The sequence below is a fragment of the Arvicola amphibius genome, chromosome 6 (genome assembly GCF_903992535.2).
Source record: "Arvicola amphibius chromosome 6, mArvAmp1.2, whole genome shotgun sequence".
Classification (NCBI taxonomy): domain Eukaryota; kingdom Metazoa; phylum Chordata; class Mammalia; order Rodentia; family Cricetidae; genus Arvicola; species Arvicola amphibius.
This window is the reverse complement of record NC_052052.2, coordinates 8741554-8768620: the sequence shown is the minus strand read 5'-3', so window position 1 is coordinate 8768620 and position 27067 is coordinate 8741554. Positions and strand designations below refer to the sequence as shown.

General features: G+C 45.0%; 1 protein-coding gene across 8 annotated transcripts in view; it reads right to left on the bottom strand.

Annotated features, from left to right (window-relative positions):
- Vps13d (vacuolar protein sorting 13 homolog D) overlaps window positions 1–27067 on the bottom strand; it is a 220483-nt gene that overhangs the window by 77944 nt on the left and 115472 nt on the right. For 7 of the 8 annotated variants that reach the window (XM_038335369.2, XM_042055363.1, XM_042055364.1 and 4 more), the window contains 11 exons: window positions 23814–23937; window positions 22217–22452; window positions 20009–20117; window positions 16780–16943; window positions 15772–15880; window positions 12617–12796; window positions 9843–9959; window positions 8817–8966; window positions 3567–3716; window positions 2696–2792; window positions 236–384 (listed from right to left, as the gene is read on the bottom strand). In XM_038335369.2, coding sequence (XP_038191297.1) covers window positions 236–384; window positions 2696–2792; window positions 3567–3716; window positions 8817–8966; window positions 9843–9959; window positions 12617–12796; window positions 15772–15880; window positions 16780–16943; window positions 20009–20117; window positions 22217–22452; window positions 23814–23937 — 1585 coding nt within the window. Of the gene's footprint in view, window positions 1–235; window positions 385–2695; window positions 2793–3566; window positions 3717–8816; window positions 8967–9842; window positions 9960–12616; window positions 12797–15771; window positions 15881–16779; window positions 16944–20008; window positions 20118–22216; window positions 22453–23813; window positions 23938–27067 lie in introns of those variants that run through there. The other variant, XR_005285964.1, reaches the window with a different exon arrangement.

Genomic DNA, 27067 nt, shown 5'->3' with positions numbered 1-27067 from the left:
GTAGAGCTCTACAAAGGGCAGATGAGTGTTAGATAGATCATCCTGCTTTATCCTTTCAGTAATACCTTCATTTTTAGCAACATTATATGCAAACATCAGGTAAAAAGACTCTTATCCCAGTTAATGAACACCTGTAAAGGAAAGGTACAAAACGAGAGCCAAGGATGTTAATTCCAGACAAAGAAAGTGACCAGTCAACCTGCACCCCTCCGAGAGCGCACCAGCATTGGCTCACCTTAAGGTCCAGCGGCAGCTTGTTGGAAGTGAACACACTCAGCTTGATCTGGGGGATGCTGATCTTCAGATTCTCGAAGTAGTATCGAGTTGGGGTTCCCCCCTGCTCCACTGTCTTTTCGTGGAGGTTTTCATCATATTTTTCAACCTCTGGTCCAAAGGCAAAAGGAAAAAACAAAACCAAAAGCTGTTGGCATCATGACTCAAACCTGTGTGACCTCACATAAAAACCACACAAACAGCCACCAATCTCACTTTCCTAGTTTTTTTGGGCTCTGCATTGCAAACAGTATCCAGTTGCCATTTCTATATATAAAAGCAGGTTGTATATGGGTTATCCAATGTATATTGGATTAGGTTAGCTTCATTTGTTAACCTATGACTCTGTGCCACCTAGCACACAGGATCTTGAAAAGTCAAAGGTCACAGGTTAATTTGCTGGCCACAGACTTTCCAGAATTATTGTCATTACTAGTACTTATGATCCAGGCCATATAAATCTAGAGTGCAGAACAGTTGAACCAAAGAGGACACTCTCAACAGAAGCACTGCTATGAAGAACACATTCCTGAGAAGATGCTGGGACAGCTACCTCCACAGTAGCATCCTCCTCAGCAGTGCAAGTCTCAGAAGCAGGATAGTCAAGGCAGAATTTTATTTGTCAGCCCCTGAGTATGAGGGAGGGACATGGGCTGGAACCACAAGGCACTCTTTGCATGGGAGGATGCAGAGCATCCATTCAGGCAGCAGGGTTCCCTTGGCTTCCTGTGTCTCCAGAGGAAAGCCAGAGAGAATGCTCACAGCTACTTAGCACATTTCCAGTCAAAGCTGCCATTACTTCTGCTGAGAGCTGAAGGATATTCCAAAGGACACCTGCCTTCCACACCCAGGACACAGAACTGGCTACAATGGAGGACAAGTAATGGAAGGCTGACAAGGTGGTCAAGAAAGCCCGAGTCCTCTGTGTCCTCTGTGCAGTGCTGTAGAGAATTCCAAGAGGAACTTACAAGAAAAGTGTGACTCATGAAACCTGAAGTGAATTCTCCTGGGAAAGAACCAGATAGAATGCTGCCTGCTTGCCTGGCTGCTGGGCACACAGGTGGCTATGGGACTCCTAACAAACTGGGCTCAGACCAAAGCTGAAAGCACAGCACTAGACATGTCGACGGGGCCTTGTTCTTCCTCCGAAATGCTTGTCTCTGTCTCTTCTTTACTTTCTTTCTTTTTGAGGCCCAAAGACTCAGCACAGTGCCTCATACAAGCTACCTACATGTTGTACCACTGAGTAAAATCCCTAGACTAAATAAATATTCTTAAAGCTTCATTCTATTTATTTGTGGTGCTGAAGATTTAAAGCTGACCTCTAAATCTAGAGTAAAAATAGGAAAATATTGTTGTCACATTGTGGGTCTGTATGTACATGTTTCCTCTAGTGACAAGAACAAAAGCCTCTTTACCACCATTTCTTCAGTTTAAGTTTTAAAAGATGAAGGCATGGGAGATTGTGAGCTTGAGCATGAACTACAGAGACAGACTATCTCAAAACAAACAGAATAAAAGCTGGTCAAATGGCTGGAAAGATGACTTAGCAGTTGAGAGTGCTTACTGCTTTTCTAGAGGACCTGAGTTCACTTCCCAGCAGCCATATTGGTCAGCTCACAAGCGCCTATGACCCTAGTTTCAGGGAATCTGAGCCCCTCTTCTGGCCTCCACAGGCACCTGCACACACAGGGCACACATGCATACGCACACACACACACACACACACACACACACACACACACAAAGTCTTTTGAAAAGTGTGCACCATTGGCTCCTTTCTCAGCTGTAGCCCTAAGGAAGGGCAGGAGAAAGAGCTGTGTTGAAGAGGCTAAGGCGACAAGCGCTGAACTCGCCCTCCAGCTCTGCAGGAAATGTCCTCTTTCTGATAGTGATCTGACCCTCTCCAAAGACCAGTGGACAGCGACAAGAAACCTTTGTAATGGCATTAAGGCACAGGGGCGCAGATGTCAAAAGCCAACAAGTGAGGTTAGCCAGTTTTTGTTTTTCAAACTAAACCAAAGCCACCGCCAAAAAGTCATTTCTGAACCTTGGCCCTGAGCTGGTTTCATAAACAAAGTGGCCTGCTAAATGGCTGTCACCATTCTGTTATGAGAGAGCAGAGGAACAGAACCTGCAAGTGCTGAGGAGGGAGTACTGCTTCCTAGCCAGCTGCTAGACACTCCAGGAAACCCTGACCCCCTCAGGGATCCCACGACTCCCTCGGGGCTGCCTAGTTTGTGGACCTAACTCAAACACAAGCAGTTTTGGAAGGGAGCTGCAGAACTGCAAACCTGAGCCTGCTAGCTCAGGCTAGGAGGCACAGCCAGTGTGGTTGGCGTCTAGGAACTACCTGTGCATAACAGACTAACACACCATTGTGGACCAATCTCAGGCAAAAGTGTAGAGTGTACAGCTTTACCTGATTCTGCCTGGTCGTAGCCAAAGAAACTCAGTAGCTTGAGCAGCAGTTTCTCCTCAATTTGTACTGTGAACCTCTGGGCCGTGACCATGAGATGCTAGAAAGGAAGAAAGTCTGGTTTTAGGCAAGAGCTAAAGCAGCTTTTCTTTGTGTCAGTGAGCAGACCCAGCGTGGCAGGCACAGTGACAACATAGCTCCAGCTGCTGAGGCTGAGGCAAGAGGTTTGCTTGAGCTCAGGAGTTGTACAACAGCTTGGACAGCAAAGCAAGATCCTGGCTCATGGCTTCTTTACCTGTGTGATTTAATGACAAACCACATGTGGCTCACCTCTCTTTGCCTTGTTACAGTGAACAGAAGTCTGGTGTTCAGTGGATACTTTGCCACCTTTATGCTTGGTCCCCAGGGCCTCACCAGTGAGGTAGGCTTGGTCCCATCAGCACTGGTGACAAAGGACCAGAAAGAGGGCTCCCACTTTTGCAGCTTTCTGCCATCACAGCTGGCCTCTGCCTAGCTCAGAGAGAGCTCTTCTTTTTACCTCTCTGCTGAAAGTCCAAGCATAGCAGTTTACATAGCATGCTGTCCGTTCCAAGGTCAGACCACTCACACTGCTTCAGAAGTACCTCCACAGCGGCCTACAAGGCACTGCTTCCCTCAGGAATGGAGACCCTGGCCTCCGCGGGTTCAGTATGACCCAAGGTTCAGCTCCAAGGGCAGTGAAACCACAACTAAGGATAAAGACTGCCACGAAAAGGCACTCGGCCCTGAGAGCCACCTTTGTGCACGCACTGTGCTGCTGCTTGCCCTGTAACCTTGCTGTGAGACAGCAAGTGTGCCTCTACATGCCATCGCCCCAGCCTCCCTGCCAGCCCACCTTGTAGATGTTGGTCAGCGCGCTCTTACTGGGGAACTTCACCGCATTGACTTGCACAGCAGGGCCTGTCTCAATAACCTCATTCTCACTGCTCAGGGGGGTCACATAGAGCATGAAGGGCTGCGTAGTTCCAATGAGTTGGTTGTCCACCTGGGGCAGAAAAGGCCAGCAAAACAAAAACAATACAAGCTGCTTAGTTGTCACTTGCTCCCTTAGGCTGGTATCTCATACTATGTAGGCTACTCAGAGTCTCCTGGCCAATCTGCCACTTACAGCAACAGCACACACACACTCTCAACCAAGACCAGCAGCGATGATGACAGGTAATGTGGTACATACCCATAATCCCAGCTCTAGGAAAGGGGAGGCAGGAGACCTGAGAACTTGAGGCCAACTGCACTAAACAGTAAGCCTGTCTCAAAAATAATATGTCCAGAGAGATGGCTCAGCAGATAGCCGTTTGCTGACTTACGTTTAATCTTTAGTATCTAGGTGGTGGAAAGAGAGAACCAATTCTCTCAAGTCATGCCCTCACCTACCCACACACACACACACACACACACACACACACACACTGTACCATACACACATATAAATGCACAAAATAAATAAAAATTTTGTTGACAATAACATAATAAGAATAGAAATAACAAAGAGAGTTCATATTTTTTAGGTAGGTAAAGACTAAGAAGTTAGCTCAATATAGCTACTGTATAATATATAAATATTTAAAACTTCATATTTGACACAATAAATAGATACAATTTATTTGACAATTAAAAATAAATTTCAAAATTAAAAAAAAATTCTTAATGCATCAGGTGAGTAGACCTGTCATATCCAAAACCAGTCACCACATGTATTACAACCTGCAGTGCCTACCACTATCCTGGTCACCATAGCCATGACTCCTGGGTGCAGGCCTCAGCACACTGCCCCTAGCTTACTGGTGGAGAAGTGAAGAGCAGCAGGTACTCAAGCCGACCAAGGCCAGATAGGTGCACTATTGATGTTTCTCCCTCACTCCAAACTCCTTGAAGACAGGAGAGAGCAGAGACCTTGCTCCTCTGCAAGTTCTGAAGGCTGAGCTGTCTCCACAGCCCTCAAAGACAATGTTTTGATTTTACTAATTTTTTTCTACCTTTGTCATAGATTCTAGTTCATGGATTTCAATCACTTAGTGTTTTTTTCCCCCTTGCTGTTTATATTTACTGCATTCCTTCAATTTTTTTAAGCCTGTGCCTGTGTATGTGTGTAGGTGTGTATGGTATATTTGTGGGGTCATATGTGTGGAGGTCAGGGAATAGCCTTGCGGGGGCAGTCAGTTCATGCCTTGTTTGAGACCGGTCTCTTGCTCACCACTGCATACACCAGGCTGAGCACGCAACTAATTGGCGTGTATGTGTATGTAGGTCAGAGACACCTCGTGGAAGTCTGTTCTCAACAGACCTGACAGCACGCACCTTTATCGACCAAGCCATCTCCCAAGCTCTTTTCGACTTATTTTATAGTTCTAATCAGGTGTTCAATCCTCAGATTCTGAGCCATGTACAGCTCAGAACAGCTGCAAACGCAGCACGACATGAAACTGTAGACTTATTAAAACGTTCTGCAATTTCTCTTTTTCCTTTTTGCGGTTTCTTTCTCTGTAACTCAACGGCACAGTTCTCGAGTGAGGCTCTGGAGATGACATGGTGTCACAATGTCAGAAGGCTGGAGTCTGTGATTAGGCAGATCAGTGTGCACATGTGTCATGTCCTCCTGATTAATTAATTCTCCTATCATTAGGAAATTACCTTCTTTATCTCTGCTAATCTTCTTTGTTCTGACATTAATCAGTGTGACTCCAATTTCCTTCCTCGAGACTAGTTAAAAGTGTAGTGCTCCCCCCTCCCTTAGGTCCTTTTAACCTATTTGTGTCTTTCTAATGAACAGGTGGGGATGGGGGTTGGCCACAGGGTCTCACTACTAGCACATGCTGACCCTGAACACACAATCCTCCTGCCTCAGTCTCTGTGCTGATTATAGGTCGTACTATTGTATGTTTCTTGTGGGCGGCAATTGGATCTTGCATTTTTATGCAATCTGACTATCTCGGTGTTGATTACACTGACAATAAATTGGCAACATTAAGCTTTTGTCTGCCATCATGCTATGGCTTGCTATCCATCCCACATGTTATCTTCCCTATTTCTGCTTTCTCTTGGATCCACTAAGCAATTATTCCACTTTATTGATTACATACAACTATTATTCTTTTGGGAGGTTTGCAGTATTTAAGTAAATGTGTTGGTCCACCATTAGATGACATCAACCCACTTCATGCACTAAAGTGCTGCACGCTGCACCACTATCTCTTCCCTGCAGACTTCACCACTGCTGTTAAACGTTCTACACTGACATGTGACATAGACAGCACAGCAGTGTGGGCATGCTTGCTGGAGCCGCTACGCCTCCTCAGGAGAAGCCTTGAGAAGCCTACCTTGCCATGTTGTTCATGTCACCACTTGAGGTTTTCTTCTCTAGCTGGTGCTGATTCAAATCCCATCAGCACCTATTTCTGTCTGCTGAGTAACGCGCTCTGATGCATTTGGAGGTTGTGGTTGGTGATAATAAACCCTTCACCGTTTCTATGTCTAAGAACATCTTCACTTCACCCTTTGAGTTGGTTTGAATGAAAATGATGCCCATAGGTACCTGTATTTGAATGTCAGGTCCCCAGCTCAGGGAAGGATTAGCAGGTGTGGCCTTGTTGGAGGAGGTATGTCACTGAGGGTGGGTTTTGTGGTTTTAAAAGCCCACCCAGGCCCAGTCTCACTATCTGCCTGATGTCTGAGGATTAGGATATAAAACCCTCAACTACTTCTCCAGTGTCGTGTCGGCCTGTGTGTCACATGATCCCCACCACGATGGCAGGCAATGGACTGACCCTCTGAAACTGAAGCCAGCCCCAAGCAAATACTTTCTTCCACGAACGCTGCCGCGGTCATGCTCTCTCACTGGCTCAGAACACTGGCTGACACACCCTGATTTTTGAAAGATACTTCTTTGGGGAGTAGGTTTCTAGAATGACAGCTTTTTGCCCCCTTTTCAATACTTCAGGACATTTGCTGACCATCTTTTCACTTGCATTTTTCCCAACAAGAAATTTGTTGTTATTATCTTTGTCATTTTTTGTTTGTTTGTTTTTTAAGGCAGGGTTTCTCTGTAGCTTTGGAGCCTGTCCTTGAATTCACTCTGTAGACCAGGCTGGCCTCAAACTGACAGAGATTCATCTGCCTCTGCCTCTCAAGTGCTCAGATTAAAGGTGTGCACTACCACCACCCAGCTGTCATCTTATCTTTGTTCCTTTGTATATAATATGTTTAGCCATGATTCACTTTACTGCTGGCTTTGCATAACCTGACTATGATGTCTCATAGTGGCAGGGAGTTGGTTCCAAGATGCCCTGCATGCTAAAACCCATGAATGCTCTATCCTATAAAGCAGTGTGGTATTTGCACACAGCTACACATAGCCACCTGCGTTCTTTACAGTCTCTAAATGGCTTGCAGTGCCTCATACAATGTAAGTGGTATGGAATCGGTTGTTATTCTTTGTTTAGGAAACACTGATAAGGAGAAAAACCTGTATAAGTTTAGCACAGATAAGGAGCCCATGGGCATGGAAGGTCACATGGAGTCCCCATCCAGCTTATGTGCTATATACATCCATTGAAATTTCCATTTCTTAAAGTCAAGTTTTTATTTTCTGGGTCGCTACTGAATTTTCCAAAGATACTAACCTCCAGTTCCCATAACAGTGCAGTTTTACTATGTTCTAGCGACTGTGCTAGTGCTGGATCCACCCTGAAAGCACGCTCATCCTCAGTGTGATGCTCTGCTCAGCGACACACATGGCAGTTGCTGACAGGATGTGAGCCTGTCAGCTTTGCCTTGTTGGGTGCTGGACATGTTTGCACTCCAATACATCATGAGGCTTGCTGGGGACATAGTCAACTTCCTGGGATCCGTCCAGATTTTCCATTCATGATTTTCAAGACCGGGTCAGAGTAGCATTCAATTGGGGGCCAATAGACCATGGAGAGCTGAGACTGTTCTGGGGTTTCCAGTGCAGTTCTCAATCTGCTCCCTCAGATCTTCCTGGATGAGAAGTGTCCTCGCACAGATTGGCACTCTGCGAAACCTCAGCCCTCTCCACACAGGTACATCACTACTACTGAGCTGTCAGTCCCTATGGATGCTCAGTTGTCTTCTCTATGCTTCCACGCTGCAGGCCTGTTCTAGCCTCCTCTCTCAGCACCATGGCCTGGAAAGTTCTCAAGCTAATTCAGTTATAAGGTTCACCTCTCTTATTTTCCATCTTTCATGGGTTACTGTCCATTTTGGTCTGATTTTCAGTGTCCTGGAGCTGCTGTTATTTTATGTGGACTTAGGGCTTATCTCGAAAGCCAGTCTCAGTTATCCCATCTTGCCTGGATGTAGAAGTCAGACCCTGTTGTTTATCCCTACGATGACCCCCATCTCCTCCAGGAGATGGCTACACGACTGTCTTTTTTTCCAATATGATAAGGGAAACCTGAAGCTGGTCACATGGCCTGACAATGCAAGCCTGACAACCTAAGTTCAAGTCCTTGAGTCCAGGTAACGGAGGGAGAAGAAAACTGACTTTGTCCCGACCTACACATATATACTGTGCAAGCACCTCCCACCCCAATTAGTCATCTAGATTATTTATAGGTCAGCAGCTAGAATATCTGGAATTCATCTATATTTGTGTCACCAGGCATAATGACCATGCCTTTGAGGATGCCATTCATGAGGCAGAGGCAGGCAGCTCTTTGTGAGCTCCAGGCCAGCCTGGAGCTATATAGCAAGTTACAGGCCTACATAGTAAGAGCCCATCTCAAAAACAAAGAGAATTTGTGAGACACTTTGAGGTGGAAGCTACTTCCCAGAATGAGTCTCGTGAAGACCACAAACTACTTCCTCCAGGGGCTGGAGAGATGGCACAGTAGTTAAGCACGCTTGCTGCTCTTGCAAAGGACCTGGGTGGGCTTTCCAGCACCCATATTGAACGGTTCACAACTGCCTCTAACTTCAGATCTTAGGGGACAGTTTTGTCTTCCCTTGGCACTAGCACTCATTTGTACATATTCACATACAGATACACACATAATTGAAAGTAATTTTAAAAAATTCTTCCAAAACATTAACCAAACAGTTGATCTGAGCACTCTCATCCTGGTACCTGCACGTCCTGTATGCTGAGCTCAAGCATGTGACTAGCTGCCAGCTGGGTGTAGTGGATGTTGATTCCCGTAAGGCTTGCAAAGACCAATTCTTCTGGGACTTTGTTAATCAAAGAGACACCAATTCCACCTTCTAACCGCACAACCACCTGAAAGGAAATGATAGGAGTGCTCACAGCCAGAGAACACAGACAGGGCCGGTTTTCAATTCCTGCTCTTTACCTTTGAAGAGCATAAAAGCACTAAAGAGCCTCACTAGGTACCTGGCTCAAATGACCTCATCCCCCCGGAAGCCTTCCACTGTAGTATTCCTCAGCCAGGTCAGAATGGCAGAGGGATTTGAGGAGCACACCCAGCACCCAGCACCCAGCACACACAGATGCTGTGTAGTACAGCAGAGTGACTGTTTTAGACTCTCTCTCCCAGTTTGCAATGTGAACTCCTCTGGGCTACTCTGTCCACATCTACAGCACCCAACATGGCTCCGCAGAGGCATTTGATTAAACACTATCAACACGATCAAACAGGAATGCTTCCTCATGCTCGTCTCATGTTGGTTTCAAACTTACCAATCTCCTCCCAAAACGCAAACAAAGAGAAAGGAATAGGGACTTGAGTGAGAGGGCGGGAAATCCGGATCCCTTTCTCTAAACCCATGGACATCTGGACCGTGTGGCCTCCTTTTTGTCACCTCACATGAGCAACATCTGCTCTTCTGTGATTCCATGTAAGCTCCAGACATCACTCACATGACATAAACACATGTGTTAACAGTAAACACATGAAACAGCATCCCACACTCACACTCAGCGCTCACACAATCACAGAGCAAATTCTCAACCAACTGATGACCAAGAAAATTTATCTGCAACCATTTAAAAAACTTCCTACTTGAAGAGGCAAGATGGCTCAGTGGGTGAGGTGGAAGGAGAGAACAGCTCCTACGAGCTGCCCACTGACCTCACACATGCTGTGGCATCACGCCCACACACATGCACATGCACTAAACAAACTGGGAAGCTTACTTCTAGCTCCTGCTGTGTGTCTGGATTCCTCAGTTTCCGCAGCTCCTGTTCTGTAACAGGAAGTTCCTCCACTTCATATGATGAGCGCTCACTTTTCCGCTGGCAGAAGTCTGCTATCTGAAATCAAAACAGAACAAGAAGAGAGCTCACACTTCCATATCAACTATATGGTCAAGAGTCACTCACTATATGCCTAGGAAACCTATGGAAAGCTAATGGCTCCTCAGGTTGCTAGGAAAAGATTTAGGCAATAATTAAGCAGGTACAATTCTGAATCTAGATAACACTCTATTCAGCTAAACACTTTGGTGCTTCAGAGAGCAAGGACAGGCCTCACAGAGCAAGGACAGGCCCCACAGAGCACGGGCAGGCCCCACAGAGAACAAGCAGACCTCATAGAGTGCGGGAAGGCCTCGGTGTGCACAGGCCAGTCTCTGCAGTGCGCCTGCTTTGCCACGAGTACCCCTCTGTAAAGCGGTACTACAGACTGTGGTGTGGAGCATGATGCGTTGTATCAGAATGCTCACACAGCACTCCGCTGTCTTATTTCCCTCAGCTCCCTATTACTCTGACTGGTGACTCTGTATTTCCAGCACACATCTTGCCTTAAGTCTCAGAGCAGAAGTCCCAATGGCTTTGGGCATCATCATTTAGAATCATGAGGCTACCTTAGCTCAGCAAGTGACAATATAACTTGTTTTCTTCAAGTCTACTCTGCATTTGGCTCAGTGGTATGGACCCTTGTCCTCCCTGCTACCTAGAACAGATACCTGGAGGCCACATTGCCTCAAGCCTCATCCCACATTCAGTCACTGACCAATCAGCTTCCTTTGCATTTTCTTTCCCCCTCACACGCTCACCCTGACCTAAGGCACCATCTCCGATCATCACACCTTTGAAGGCTCTTAGCTGGACTTTCTCTGCCTCCAGTCTTTCCAACACTGTAGCCAATGCACTTATCACAGTTAAATCATCCTCATACCAACTCCTGACTCCTGCCTGCCTTGAACAAAACATTCCAGCTTCAGTATGAATCTCAGGTCCCAATCCTGTCTCTAGTCTTATTTCTACCATATGCCACAGGCCAGTCTGTTCCCTAATCAGCTTCCCAAATACTATATGACTATGATGGCAAATATTGGTTGTCAAATTGACTACATCTGGAATTAACTAAAACCTAAGTATTGGGGCACACCTGTGGAGGTTTTCCTACTCAATCATTTAAGGTGGGAGACCCACCCTAAATCTGGGCCACACCTGGTGGCAGCCTATATGAAAGGACACGGGATAAGGAAAATTTTTCTTTTTGCCTTGCCCTCACTCTTGCTGGCAAGTTCATCTATCCTACTGCGGAGGCATTCTTTCGCTGGTGTTAGACCCTACTTCTTCAGGATTACAATGTAGACTGAATGCATACAGTCTCATGGCTGAACAACTATCAGACTTGGTGTTCTCTGCAGAAGGCAACTACTATTAGATTATCAGGCCATGGCCTATAAGCTACTCGAATAAACCCCTTGTAATATCTATACATATAGCCGGGCAGTGGTGGCACATACCTTTAATCTCAGTTCTCAGGTAGCAGAGGCAGGAGGATCTCTGGGTTAAAGGCCAGCCAGGTCGAAGAGTATGTTTCAGGATAACTGAAGCTACACAGAGAAACCCTGTCTCAAAAAACAACCAAAAATAAAAACCAGACCGCTTACTGTCACATGCTCAGCAGCTGAAATGCTGACCAGTTCCAATAGCTGCTCAGCAAATTCCCTCCGTGGGAGCATGCCCATCATAGCAAAGCTCCTCTGCCTTGCCCTCTCCCCAAAGTTCACCCTTTTTACTAATTTAGTGCTCAGCTTGAGTCTTGTGTCTTGTAGGAAGCTCCCTCAGCCTCAGACTCCCAGTCCCTTCTACACCCCTTCACCCCTCGCTTCATGACACAGCACTGTATTTGTTTGTTTGGCTAGGAAAGCTCCTCTCTTCTCATGAGGGGGTCACACACCAATTATTCAAAATATTAGTATAATAGTTAACTATATTGAGAATACCCACTATGTATTTTTCTTATCTATTTAAATTCTTATACTTTGGAGATAAAGTTCTTCTGTGATGTGAGATTCCCTTCTGTATGCTGTGAATACCATTGGTTAATTAAAAAAAAAAAACTGTCTTGGGCCTGCGCAGAGCAGAATAGAGGTAGCTGGGGGGGGGGGGCACTAAACAATGCTGAGAGAAAGGAGGCAGAGTGAGAGAGGAGCCATGGAACTGCAGCCAGAGACAAAGATGCTGGAACCTTGCCAGTAGGCCACGGACCTCACGGTAAAATATAAAATAATAAAAGGGTTAAGTTAAGATGTGAGAACTAGCCAATAAAAAGTTAGAGCTAATAGGCCAAGCAGTGATTTAATTAATACAGTTTCTATGTGGTTATTTCAGGAGTCTAGGAGGCCAAAAAAGTGGCCAAGTGGCCTCTATACTACACTTCTGATGTAGCCTAGGCTGGCCTTGAACTCAAGTGATCCTGCTGCCTCAGTCTCTTGAGTGCTGAGTATGAGAAGTCACCTCCATGCCTGGTTAATTCCTAAGCCTTTTCAGACTTTGTTTATCCTTCTATCTCCATTCACTTCCACTTTAGCTCCCACACAACTCTGGTATGGAGACCCAGGCCTTTCTTACAAAGGAGGACAGCACAGCCCACATCCAGCATGAGGACACTTAATAACTACTTAACCATGGGGTTGGGAAGGAAAAGACATGGCTTTGTCAGTCCTAATTCTTACCTGGAGTGCTCGAGTTGGTCCATCTGGGATGACTCTGATGGATAACATTCCAGAACCAGGCCTCATCTTTTGGTTAACAAACTGTTGTTCCGGTGGAACTGGTCCTAACAGCTCAACAGATGAGTCAGGACCAAGAACAACTTCAGCTCCATCAAACAATCCGGAAAGTCCTCCTTTGGCCTAAAAGACATTAAAGTAAAGAAAAGGTCATAGCAGAGACTTGGACAATTCAACATAGTACCTGGAGACAAATGAACTGAAACTCTCCTTTGGGGAGTCGCAGTTTGTGTCTAACAGATTAAAAGAGTGGTGGGGTGTGTAAAATGGCAAGGTCCATTTACTGCACTAATGTGGCAGGTTACACACATACAGAGTAGGAGGTAACCCCACAAACAAAGTGGATTGCTTTTACTCCACCTTATAATAAATCTCAGTCACTGAAAATAAGTTTATTAAGTAGCCAAAATCAGTTTTGTTTCTTTGAGTATTGTCATTGAGGGTTGCCAAAAAAACCCTTAAATATTATAAAATTGATCACTAATCACTCAGCTTTCCAATTAAAAAGCCAGCTCCAGAGCTAAAGTTTCCCAGGCTGATGGCTAAACAGCCAAGTCGGTGCCACATCTCAACTGTCATACGGCACTGGAACACATTTAGCAAAAGTCATAATCCTGCTGCGTTCCCCATAAACATGCAGGTTGACAGGGTGAGGCCCGTGGGGACACACTATAGCTAAAGAGAAGAAATATTTCAATTCTTTCTCTTTGTTTTGTTTCAGTATTCAGAACAGGGCCTTACTCTGTTGCCTGAGCAGCCTCAAACTCATCATCTCCTGACAGGATTGTAGGTACCTCCATGCCCACCCATCTTCGTTCATTCTAAGTTCTGAGTATAGGACAGGCTTCAATATAAGGAAAGCTTTTCATAAGGGTTAGTTTAAAAAGTATATACATAACCTGGAAAGGGTAGGTCAAAAACCATTTGCAAGCCTTCTATTGCTGTATTTAGCATAGGAATAAAACAAACCCAGTTCCCTAACTAAAACACATTCACAGCAAAGACGTGGTGGACAGATACAGGAAACAACAAACATTAAAAAGGGATTTGGGCGGGAGGAAAATGCTCCACGAAAATTGGAATTACATGGGCTTTTAAAAAAAAAAAACTAGAAGTAAAGTCAGGGTCAGACCCGGAACCCACCAATTATAGCAAACCTTCTTTTGCCTCTAGAAGTCTGAATTGTATTGCTAATTGAAAATCCCAAATCCACTCCAGATGTGAGCTTCACATAAGTAAGCAGCTGGCCTTTGATGAGAAAAGCTCAGGGCCACAGAGGTAAAGAAAATAAATCTCAGCAAACAGAAGAGGCTTCTTAGGGCTCTATGCACCACCATATGAGAGAACAGCCTGATTCCACCAGGGAGAGAAACACTCACTGTCCAGGGCCTGCTGCTGCACTGTAGATCTCTGAGTGAGTCTCACGGTGGACAGACCTGCACACAGTCACTGTGGTGCTTCTCCCTCAGATGCTCTCCCTCCCACCTGCTCACCTCAGATGCAGGGGCCCATACCCAACCCAAAGAAAGAAAGGGCAGAAATCTCAATCCCTGATAAAGTCCCTGGAAACTTATTAAGCCACAAACTGGCTGATTTGAGGACAAATAAAAATGTCTAGCAGTCTAGACTGCTAGTTGCTACAATAAAATACTAACTTCGATACCACTAAGAATGTAGCAATATGCAAAATCAAAAACATGTATCCATAACCAATTGGTTATATAATAACAAAATGGTCAGCCTTGAAAACATATACATACAAGTAACACACACACACGCTCACGTGCATGTACTCACATATTTAACAATTAAAGAAAAAGAAGGTGTGAATTTGAAAGAGAGCAAGGGGAAGATACGGGAGGTTTAAAGGATGGATATGGCAAAGTGGTGCAATTACAATGAGGAGGAGGGAAGAGGACCACAACGATGAGTAGGATGATGATGCACAGCTCATGCCTAGCTCCCACATTTTACCCATCTAAGTACCCATCTTAGCATTAGACTTTTAACAGATACTTTTTTTTATAACCTTCTTTTAAAAAGTACATAGGTAATTTATGTTACCAGGGAAAAACAGTTCAGAATCACCAAGAACAGAAGAAAAAAAAAAGTCATCACTCAGGACAGCTGCTTCTAACATACTTAGTCTATCACCTTTAAGAACACATCCTATAGAGCTAAAGGGACGGTTCAGAGGTTAAACAAGTTTGCTGCTCTTGCCGAGGAGCCAAGTTCGATTCCCAGCACTCACGTTGAGTACCGTTCAACCACCTATAGCTCCAGTTCCCAGGAATCTGATAGACTCTTCTGAACTCTGCAGGTGCCTGCATTCTGGTGTACACATACCCACACACAGATACGCACAGATACACATAATTAAAATAAAATAAATTTTGAGCCATAGATGAAGAAGCTGTGGGAGCAGAAGATTATAAGAATTATAAGAGCCATGAATCCTGCTGTGAAAATCTTAGAAATGGCTGCTTAAACAGGACAGGAGCAGGGAAATATCAATGGGCATGCCAACACGGAAGGGGGAAAGTTTTATGAGGGTCCCACCCCTAGACAAAGAATTACAAGCAACAAATGACTGCGGAGAGGAGAACTGGTCACCCCTAGTGATAAGACACCTATACCAGTTATTCAATGCAGAGTGGTCAGCCATAAAAGGAATATACACAAAGAATGAAAATGGACTCAATGGGTTGCATTTATATACACTCGTGGGCATACATATGTATATATGCATGTAACAATAATCAAAGAAAAATCGACTTGAAAGTTGGGGAGCATGAGAGGGATTTGAGAAAAGGTAGCTGGGGCAGAGAAAGGGAATGGGAAAGTGATGTGAATCTATTTCAATTAGGAACATATCTAAAAATAAATCTTTTAAAAGAAAAAAGAAAAGACTATTTCCCATGTAGCAACACAAAGATGCACAGCCAAAGTTTTTTGACTACCCTTAACAAAAATGCAGTATGCTCTCTGGCTCATTCTTCCCAGTGGATAAATCATCATGTATAACATACGGTGAGACTTTGTTCTGAAGAAAGCACAACCCTTGAGCGCTGTGACTGACGGTGTCAAAGGCAACTGACCTGAACAACCAGCCCATGCAAGCCACAGGTCAATTTTCCTTCCCGGAAGCTCCATGTCTGTGTTGTGCTGCGCCTACGGTCTGGCTTTCTCAGCATCAGCGGCTCGTACCTGGACAGAGACAAACAGTGAATCCTCTGGGCCAAAGCCTGAGGAGGAACTGAGGCTCAGCCTCTGCCTTCTGGCACCCCGCCATTAATCTGATGGGCATCCTAGTTGAGCCTCACACGAGGAAAGCCAAAAGACCAGGATGGAGAGCCACAACCCAGGTGTGGGAGTCTCATGGGCCAGCCATCTTGCAGTTGGGAACAGCTATCTGCGGAACGGTTAAATCAACGGTCTCTACTGTTCTATTTTAAATACTCTGGGTCTTAACTTACACATTTGTGGAAATTTATAAGGCACCAAATGAAAACAAAAACACTGATATTATGGAGAAACTAATATGTGGTAAATGAAGTAATGTATTTAAACTAATGTAACTCATGTAAACTGTCCAGAGAGTTACTCATAAAAACATGTCTCTAGAGTTTTGTTTTGGTTTGTTTGTTTGCTTGGTTGGGTTTTTTTTTTTTTTTTTTTTTTTTTTTTTGTTTTTATTTTTTTGGTGTTTTGAGACAGGGTTTCTCTATATAGCCTTGGGATGTCCTGGAACAAACTCTGTAGACAAATTAATTCTTCTCGAAAGACAACAAATTATTAGAAAAAATTAAGAATAAAAACTGTTCATTTCTATGAAGCAAGGATAGACTGGAATTCTCAGGAGAGTAGATATTTATTTTCTATAAAAGATCTTATTATTTGATCCTTAACACCTGCATGGGTACTGTCACAATAATTTTTAAAATTAAATGATGTCTGAGAATTTGATAGGCATTAGCCATTAAGGAAAAAAATACAAAATAAAAAATTCTCAGGAGGGTTTACAGAACTCTACTTTTGAGGGAGAAATTCTTTGGGTCTGAATTTGAAGGCAATCAGCTTGACTAGTGAGTTACCCATCGGATTACCTGTTGTCGGTCACAGCAGCCAGGCCAGCGATATCCAGGATGGCGGATCCCTCGATGGAGCGTGTGGCTGAGGGCTTGTTGGGGTTGTGAGGAACTGCAGAGCCCTCATGGGCCAGCATTCCCGACCCTGTCATCCTCCAGAGCTGAGAGCGCTTTCCTGGTTCCTGACAGACAGACACACAGATGTGGCCCTGTCCATCCATCCCAAGCCCCCTCTAAGGGCCAAAGAGGTTCTCCACTGGAACTGGGCACACATCATAGAAAGACCCAACTAAAGATTTCATTATTGTGAATTTCTAATTAACCTTAAATAAAGCATACTAAACTCCTTTTCATCTTTTATTTTATTTTGGTGTGCACATGTATGTGTGTGTTGAATGTTCCATTGTGTGGAAATCCGAGGATAAATGTCAGGAGTTGGTTCTCTCCTTCCATCATGAGATCTGGAGCTCAAACTCAGGTTAGCAGGTTATGTGACAAACCCTGGGCCATCTTACTGCCCATTTGCTAAAGTCCGAACAAGCAACCAGCACTGTAAGTGGTGCAGACTTCTAAGAAATCTCCTTTGGGCTGGAGAGGCGGCTCCGTGGTTAAGAGCTATGTGCTCCTGCAGAGGACCAGGTTCACTCCCAGCACCCACATCAGGGAGCGGTTCACAGCTGCCTGTAACTCCAGCTCCAGGCAGGCAGCTAATGACCTTTTCTGGATTCCACAGGCAACGTACAGATAAGTGCACATACCCACACACAGATATGCACATGTAGGAATAATTAAAAGAAATTCTTATAACGTATGCACCTATTAGTTTTCCTTAAAAGAAAAAAAAGTCAATGACTAGGCAATCGCCTCCCTAGCTATACTGCCATGAATACCACTGTTCCATATGATGACTTCAGGTGTCTTTAGTTCAGAGGAGAGTTTAACTATGCCAAGAATATGTGCAAGTCAGCACTCTGTCTCTGGCATTCCTGTAAACTGCCAGAGCAGGGACAGCAGCAGCCCTTACTACTTCCAGTGCTTACCATCTCAATATTTATGAATTGATTATAACCAATTATTAATTTGGTTGCATTTAAAGGTTATTTTCAGTTGATTGCTTCTGATTTTCAATGCATTTTCTTTGCTAGAATACTTAAATACTGCAATTAGGCTTCCGGGTCAGATAAGGTCAGTCAAGGATGTTTACCTAGTCCATTACATACTACAGGTAATAACACTTATTGAGACCCTGCTGCTGCTCAGGCCTGGGTACAGTAACTCATCCAACCTTAAAAACAATCCAACAAGGTGCATGTTGTCGCTGTCCTTACAGACGAGGAAGTTAGGGTTTGGTGAGAAAAGTAATTTCCCCATGCTGTCACAACTAATGACCAGAGGGACTACTTGGACCTGTCCGATGCCAAAGCCCACTTAACTGTTCTATAATGTTGCCTCCCCACTGCAGGGACACCTCTCCCAAGCTGCAACTCTCAGGGTCACACACTCGTAGTGTGTAGGAGCTTCACACACACACACACACACACACACACACACACACCCAGTGCAATGGACACTTCTGGCTAGGCAGAGTTCCTCTGTGGAGCTATATTCCCGGCCCTGCATTCTATGTCCTACAGAGTAGAAACCAAAGGGTATAAAGTGGATGTCAGAGTCAAGATGCCAGGACCTGAGACCAGCTGCACAGTCACAAGGTGAGCTAGTTCACAACCCGAGTGATGTGGATGAGGCAGCTAAGCTCACGGAGCCTGCTTTCTGACCTGTCAGGAAGGCAAACTAAGCGACCTCTTCAGTTCTTGTAGTAAATGTAAAAACCCAGCCTGGAGAGCTGTGGCTTCATAACTGTGTGCTGTGCTACTATCCCCACAACTCTGACACAGCACTACAGGAACACTGTCTTAGATCATAGGTTCTTAACCCACGGGTTGTGACTCCTGGGGGGAGGGGGTAAAAGGACACTTTCACAAGGGCTGCATAGCAGATACCCTGCATATCAGATTACATTTACATTACGATTCATAAGAATTGCAAAATTAGCTTTGAAGTAGCAACAAAATAATTTTATGGTTGGAGGGTCACCACAACTGTACTAAAGGGAAGCAGCATTAGAAAGATTGAGAACCACTGTCTTAGATGTTTCCTTTATTCCTCCCAGGAAGTCAGTAAGAAAATGTAGCTCAGGAGGAGTGGGAAAGCCAGTCTCAAACTACAGCAGCACCCTCTTCTTCCTGATGGAACTGCTGACTGCTCTGGTAAGTCCAAAGTCAGCCTCAATCTCCAAACGCAGCTCCCACAGTCTCGTCTACGCTCACATCTGCCCACAGCACCAGCCGGCACAGGAAGCACCCCAGATGCCACAGGCTGAGTCCCCCAGTCGCACAGTGAGGGAAGCTGGCCTGCAGGAACTTACCTATCCCAAGCTGGAAACAACCAGAACACCCTCTTAAAAATATGGAGATGTATCATCTTTCCTGGGTGCCCTTTTCCTCTTTCCTAACAATTTAATCCTAAACATTTAGGTGTGACTGAGGAAGGAAGAATGTGCCCAGAATGCCCTTGACTATTAGAAACCTGTCTGGATCTGCAGATGTTTGCCCAGATGAAAAACCTGGCACTTAAGCCACGGGTGGTGACATGTTAGTGCAAATGCAGACCTCCATCAGGGCTCTTTTTGAAGTGTAGCATTTAAACCACACAGACCCTGCAGGCCCGTGTGCTCCGGATGACAACTTCACGCTCTTCTTCCCCTGGTTGCTGCTGCATCTCCATGGCCTCGAACTTCTGCCATCCTTCACTTGCAACTGTTTGTTATCACTCTTCCTGCCGTTGATTAAGATCTTTGACCAAATTTTACTGCTTTCCCTTCCAAATCTAGGTCAGCTAACTGGAATATTTTCCTATACTCACAGGCGTGACTTGCTCTTCTTACGCTAACTCGTCAGAGGACATGAAAAGGGGTACTTGCCCGTGGAACATTTTCCTTTAGTTCAGTTTGAGATAAAGGAAGCAACAGGCGAGAAAAAACAAAAACAAAAAACAAAATAGGAACCACAATTCACAGCTTCTGGGAGTGAGAAGGCTGGATCCCCACAGTCAGCACGATCACAGTGAACACAGCGGGAGCACAAGCCCAGAGCCTCCAGGGCTCCCGGCCCAGGTCCTGCAGGGCCAGAGACTCTGGACTAGATGAGAATGAGCACCCAAGTATTGTCGCCCGCCTCTGAGCCTTTACCTTCTTTTTTAGGATGACTCTCTGTGTCTTTGGGGACACATCTAAGACGAGTTCTGCACAGGTAACTGCCTTGTGGGAAGCCACGGGCCTTCCTTTGCCCTCCTGCAAACTAAGATGAAATAAATGAGTGTACATGTATACACACACACACACACACACACACACGAGCAGAGCATAAACCTCTATTAACAAACAAAAAAGTTGACCAGCGCCGGTCATCTCGGTACTTAGCAAACTGACAGAAAAAGAGAACCCAAGCTATACAGAAGAGACTCTGTCTCAAAACAGACAAACAAACCAACAGAAACAATGAAGAAAAAAAGCCTGACGGGACACAGGAGTAGAGCCACTCTTACCCCTGCACAAGTTAGGACTCATTGGTGAACACAAAACTCTGGCATCTTCCCCTCTCCTCATAATTTCAGTGGCACAAAATCAAGACATGAAACGACGGTCATGAATCTTTGGTGGGGGGCAGGGAAAACCCAAAGCAGGTGTCCAAGAGCACAGCCACACTCTGCTCTGCCAAACAGAGCATCAGCATCACCGTACTTCCAAGTCTTGGCAAGAACTGGAATCCTTCTAGGAGGAAAAGACTCCAGAGAGCCAATAGTCACCTTCCCCCAATTCAAGCCTGTGGTGCTTCCCTGTGGGCTTAAAAATCCCAAGCGTTATGGAATGCTGGCTCAGCTTGGGTGCTTATTATAATATTATTATTTGTGTGGGATGTTGTGGGTTGTACGTAAATGGTCGGGTAAATGCAACTGTATGTGTGCACTGGAGGCCCAGAGAGCAACATTGTTGTCTGCCTCTACCACTCGGCTCCTCATTATCTGAGACAGGGTCACCACTGGACCAACAGCTCACTGCTTCAGTTAGGTTAGCTGGCCGGCAAGACCTAGGATGTGCCCAACTCTGCCCACAGTGCTGGGGTTACGAGCGCTGGCCACCACACTTAGCGTCCCATCTGAGAGCTGGAATCCAAACTCAGAAACTTATGCTTGTGAATAAAGAGCTGTGCCCACTGGCCCTTCTCAGCTTCTCACTTTGGAATACATGCATAATGCTCAAATGGTGTTTAATTTAGATCACTCTCCTGTCTCCATCAACCCCTAACATTATAAAAGTACTGATGAGTTCAGCTAAAAATCAGTCATCTGGACACCGAAAGCGTATGTGACAAAAGCAAACAAAATTCAACAAATTAGATTTCACTGAAATTTAAAAAAAAATTCCTTCCCAGTTAGCCAAGCCTACAGGAACAGAAAGGAGACTAGAGGTCACTGAGGTCAGGGAGGAGGAGTGGAAGCCAGTGCCAGGGTAGGCTCTTCTAGGAGCAGCAGAGTGACGATCATGATGACCGCGTCAACAGTGTACTAGATGCCTCCACCTGTTCAGTCTGAAATGGTTAATTCTCTGTGACATGAACCTGACCTCAATAAAAATAAAAATTAAAGAAAAAAGTGTACTTTCTTCTCCATTATTAATTCTTCCGAGAATGCACACCAATAGCATTCAGTAGACCCCAAAACTGGTTCCAACTCCTAGCACCAAACAGGGCCTGGGCTTCCAAGAGCTTCTCTCCCCTCCCTGCTCCCGACCCTCACCCTCTGCAGCCACCATAGGACTCTCCCTGCAGAGCTCAGTGGCTGAAGGAACTTACAGAAACCAGAGCGAGGGGCTGACAACCAGACAGAACTGGTTTCTCAGGCGCTAACCCTTAAGGTTTCATGGGTCAGTGCCATAGGAACAGTCTACAAACAAACCTTATCAGCCAATGTCAGGACAAACACCACAGAAATTCAAGATCCAGCAAGAGACTTATCAATGGTTCAGGCTAGGCTCAGTCCCCGCGGGAGGCCCTTAAAGAAAAAGTTGCTGCTACCCTACAGGGGTGGGGGGTAGGGAAGGCAGAGGCAGGCAGACCTCTGAGTTTGAGACCAGCATGGTCTACAAAGCACATTCTAGGACACCCAGGACTGTAACACAAAGATACCCTCCTGGAGACGCGAGGCGGTTGAGGGGGGGGGGTGGAAGAGTTTACAGATGACAATGTGGACTAGACTCTCAAGACAAAACCTGGGCCTGGTGTTTAGTAAAGAAAGCATTGGCGGTGACTTGTCTCCTCAGAAACTATTTAAACTTTAAAAACCAGTAAATAGTTAAAAGATTCTGCTTTGCATAAACTATAATTAAGTCCAGAATTACCCGGAGAATGTGTACGTGGCAGCAATGTATATGAAATTTTCGTAGTACAACTGTCGGTTATTCTGGAAGTCATTCATGTTGCAGCTGATCTCCGAGGAGCCTGCCCCCTTAACAGTCAACGTGATGAAGGGTGGGAGGGTGGGTTCATCCCAGGCGTAATCCAGTGATGTCATGGGCTTCACTTCAGTCCGCAGCCTGGGTTCAGCTACGCCATGCTGAGTGAAGACAACAGGAACCTAGAGGGCAGAGGACTTTGTTCAGGGCAGTTTCCTGGAAAGTGAGCTAGCCAGACAGAGGTAGACACTGCCATCGTCCCAGATGAACACTCCTGAGGGAATAGTGGCCAGTGAGCGGACAAGGCCCATGGCTGAAAGGCAAGGACCACAGGCAACCGGAAACAGAGTGCCTGGCAGCTCAAACTGTGACTGCAGCTCCAGAAAATGCCATATGTGAACTTCGTAGGTGCCGATACATAATACACACACATAAATAAAAATGCAAAAATAATCGATCTTAAGATATTTTGCCAAAATATCCAAGGCAGTAATTCCATTGCTCTGATGCTGTCTTTACTACCCTCGCTCCCTGTGAATGGAGGATCGGGACACTGGTTCTAAAAAGTCTTATATTCTAAGACACATAACTTGAAGGAGTAATTTAAAATGGAATCTTACGGGTCAGGGAGATGGCTCAACAGATAAAGGTACACGTTGCCAAGCTTAATGACCTGAGTTTGATCCCCCAGGAACCACGTACTGGAAGAAAACCAACACCTGAACTATGGTCTTTGGCCTTAACATGTCTGTGGCACTCACACACACACACAATAAAAGACAGAATCTCATGATTTCCACTTAACATTTAGGATTATAAAAATGTTCCGGGCTATGGTAGCACCCGCCTTTAATCTCAGCACTCTAGAGGTAGAGGCAGGCAGATCTCTGAGTTCGAGGCCGACCTTGTCTACAAAAGCTAGTTCTAGAACAGGATTCAAAGCTACAGAAAAACCCTGTCCCAAAAAACAAAAAAACAAAACAAAACAACAACAAAACACTAGCCGTAACTGAGCAACAGCAGTGGACCCACTCAGCTCTTCCTGAGCAGCCAGACCCCTTTCTCTGCCGGCACAGCATGTCTACGGGAGCACTGTGACAATCAAATTCTTAGTCAAAAAGAGGTTTTGGGGGCAGAAAATTTACTTCAACCTGGACGAGGCAGCTTAGTGACCATCATAATCGGCAGATGTAGCTGGAAAGATGGCTCAGTGTTTAAAGCACTTGTTCTTCCAGAGGATCTGGGTTCAATTCCCAGCACTCACATGGTGACTCACGATTATCTATAACTCCAGTTCCAGGGGAATCTAATGCCCTCTTCTCTCTCTGAAGACACCAGGCATACATGGTGCATACATGTACAAGCAGACAACAGACACATGAAATAAATTAGGACATCTAAAAATAATAATACCAGCTGAAACACCTCTTCAGAGTTGGGGTTCGGGGTCACAGAGCTTTAGTGAGTGTCACATGTGCACAGCACCCCAGCCTTCCGCCCTGCCCCACATGAGCAGCCAGCCCTCCTCAGGAGTGCATAGTACCTTGGAAAAGTTGTCAATTCTGAAAGGAGGTGGTAGCTGGTCTGTGTCACTAAAGGAGATCCTGTATGTAGCTCCTCGCAGAGTAATTTCCACTCGGAGGAAGAAGCATTTCCCCAGGGTGTCCCTGCAGAACAAGGAGCAAAGGCCACATTAAAAGAAGACAGGCTGAAGAGATGGCTAGGTGGAGAGAGCTACAGCTCTGGTTCCAGGGGCATCTGATGTCTTCTGAGTTCCAAGGGCACCAGGAACCCATTCGATACATAAACATGCATGCTCTCAAACACTCATGTACATAAAACAAAAATCTTAAAAAAAAAAAAGTGGGGGGACAGACTGTGGTTCCTTGGCTCCTCGTTCACAACATTGTGCACACATATACAAGAATGCTGGCAGCTGCAGCCCACTGCATGGTCCCTGAGCAAACTTAGGCAGTAGGAGAACTAGAGAGATGGCTCAGCAGGTAGGAAACATATGGCTCGTGAAAAACCAGAGCTAAGTCCCAACACCTACATCTAGAGGCTCACAACCACCTATAACTCCAGGTCCAGGGGATCTAATGACTACTTTGGGTCTCCTCAGACATGAGCACTCACACCATACATACCCACCCACACAGAAACACACGTGCATGCACATAATTAAAGTTTTAATTTAGAAAATAGAAACTGATAACAGCAAAACATGGTGATTTCCTAATCATCTCTTCAGGTGATATTCTTTTACGAAGACCTGTGAAAGGAAAGGATATAGTTCAGACATTCAAGGTCATTCTCAAGTACACACTGAGTTCTAGGCCAGCCTGGGCTACATAAGACCCTGGGGAAAGAAGTACACGTGTTCTATTTTGTGTTTACGAGCACTGTACTTAGATATATTAACTAGAGGAAAGAAGAACCTAGTTTTACAGAAAATATCAATTAACAAATAAAGAAATTTTTAAAGATCACCATTTCAAATCCCTTACATAACAATTCCAGTTTTGTCAATAGTTTGAGGACACAGAATATTGGACTGCCAGTGCTGCCTCAGCAGGTTAGTCCTCTTCATGAAGATGGAAAGGAGATCTTTGCAGCAGAGAGAGCAGGTGGGCACCATGAAAGTCAAGTGATGATCAAACCACACCAGTAACAAGATCAATGTGCCACAGCCCTTCTGATGCAACTCTAGAGGAAACATGCATGACATAAGGAGGAACTATTCACACAAAGGGCTGACCTGACCTACACAAAGGACACTGGTATCTAAATGCAGAAAAGAGCACATCCTACAAGACCACAGCAGCAACTGGCAAACAAACACCACTGGCTCACAGCCAAGAAGAGAGAGCTGGGTCGACTCTCCACTGCAGCACATAAAAGCATCTGCAGCTGCATTGGACAAGTGACCACTGACGGGATCCCAGCTCAGAGAGAGTGGACTGCGGTGAAGGAAAGCATGCCAATTCACCCAGGCTGTGACAGAGACTGCACTGAACTCTACTAAATTCCTTGTGTGTGTATTGATGGTATCATAGTTATGGTATTACTATTTGTTTTAAAAACAAAGGTATTTCCCTAGATACATATGATACCATTGTTTGTGGTAGGTGCTGGATTTAATACAGCTCAAGTATCATGATGACCTGGACTTTCTTTCCAATGGTTCAGCAAAGTGCACTCACATGTGCTCAACCCCCAGAGCAGGTGTGGGAAAGGGGGAGGGACAGAAGTGGGGAGGTATGAGATGGAAGAGCTTCCCTGTACTGCTCCTGGGACTTCTCATTCAAATTGTTTCCAGATGAAAAATTGGGGAAAGGAAAAGCAATGGGTGGCACCGGTCACTTAGTAGCTTAGATTACACACTGAAGCCATTTTTAAAGGATTAACACTAGGCATACAGTCACCCTTTCCCTTTTACCCCACCCCCACTTTTATAAAGTAATCAGCTTTAATCCCAGCCTAATAAATGGCTCCCAACAGCATGGTTTTTTTTTTGTTTTTTTTTTGTTTTTTGTTTTTTTTTTTTTAGCAGAAAAAGAAAAAACCCATAAAATTCCTATGGATCTCAAGAATTCTGAACAAAAGAGCCACCAGAACGAAACTGAAGGTCTCCCACGGCCTCACTTCAAAAGGTACTATGAAGCTACAGCAACCAATACTAGTACTAGGCACGCAAACAGGCCAGTGAGTGAGCAGGAAGCCCAGAAACAAACCCTTGTGTGTAGGGCCAAATGCCTTCCAACAACCAATGCCGTTGGAGAAGCAGAACATCCACATGCCAAGAAGTGGCTCCTCCCAGTTATACCACACACAAGGGTTAACTCAAAGCAGACCAGACTCTAAAGAGCTGAGATTATAAAACCCTTAAGCAAACAAAGGAAAACAGACTCATGGCACTGGATTTGACAACTCTTTCTGTGATGCATTATCAAAAGCAACCAAAGAACCAATAAACTGGATTCAACAACAAAGAGATTATCATAGAAGGCAATCATGTAAAGGCAGAAGAGCATACCTGGTTGGGGCTAACATCCAAAAGGAACAACAACCAGCTCAAATAAGCCAATACAAAAGTGGGCAAGGATCCGATGCAGACAAATAGGCTCATGAAATGATCATAAGAGAACTGTGAGCCAGTGCCATAGTGAGGGCGGGGCTGAGCTCAGGAGCAAAGTACCTGCTGCCATTTATGAGAACATGGGGGCTCAATACCCAGTAGCCCAGAGACAGCCCAGATTCCCTGCTCACTGCTATTGAAATAGCTACTACAGACATCACCAACAGCAAATACTAAGTATTGGTAAAGCTGTGGAGAAATTGCATCCCCCAGGCACAGCTCACAGGAAAATAAAATGCTATAATCCTAACAAAACACAGCATAGCACATGCTTGAAAGATTAAAAATGATAAAGCCAATGACCTATACCTGTGACCTATGTCTGCAATCCTGGCCACTGAGGAGGCTGAAGTGGGGAGACTGTGGGAGTTCTCAGTTCAAGACTAGACTAGACAACAAAGTAAGACCTTGTATTAAAGAAAAAAATTAGAAATAAAACAGCTGACATGGTGGCATACACCTTTAATTCAAGAACTCAGAAGGCAGAGGGGCAAACAGATCTCCATGAGTTCAAGGTCAGCCTAGTCTATATAGCAAATTTCAGGCCAGCCAAGGCTGCAGAGAAGACTCTATCGCAAAAAACAAAAAAAAATTAAAAAATCATATCATCCAACAATTATATTCCTGGATCTACGCACTAAAGAATTGAAACCAGGGTC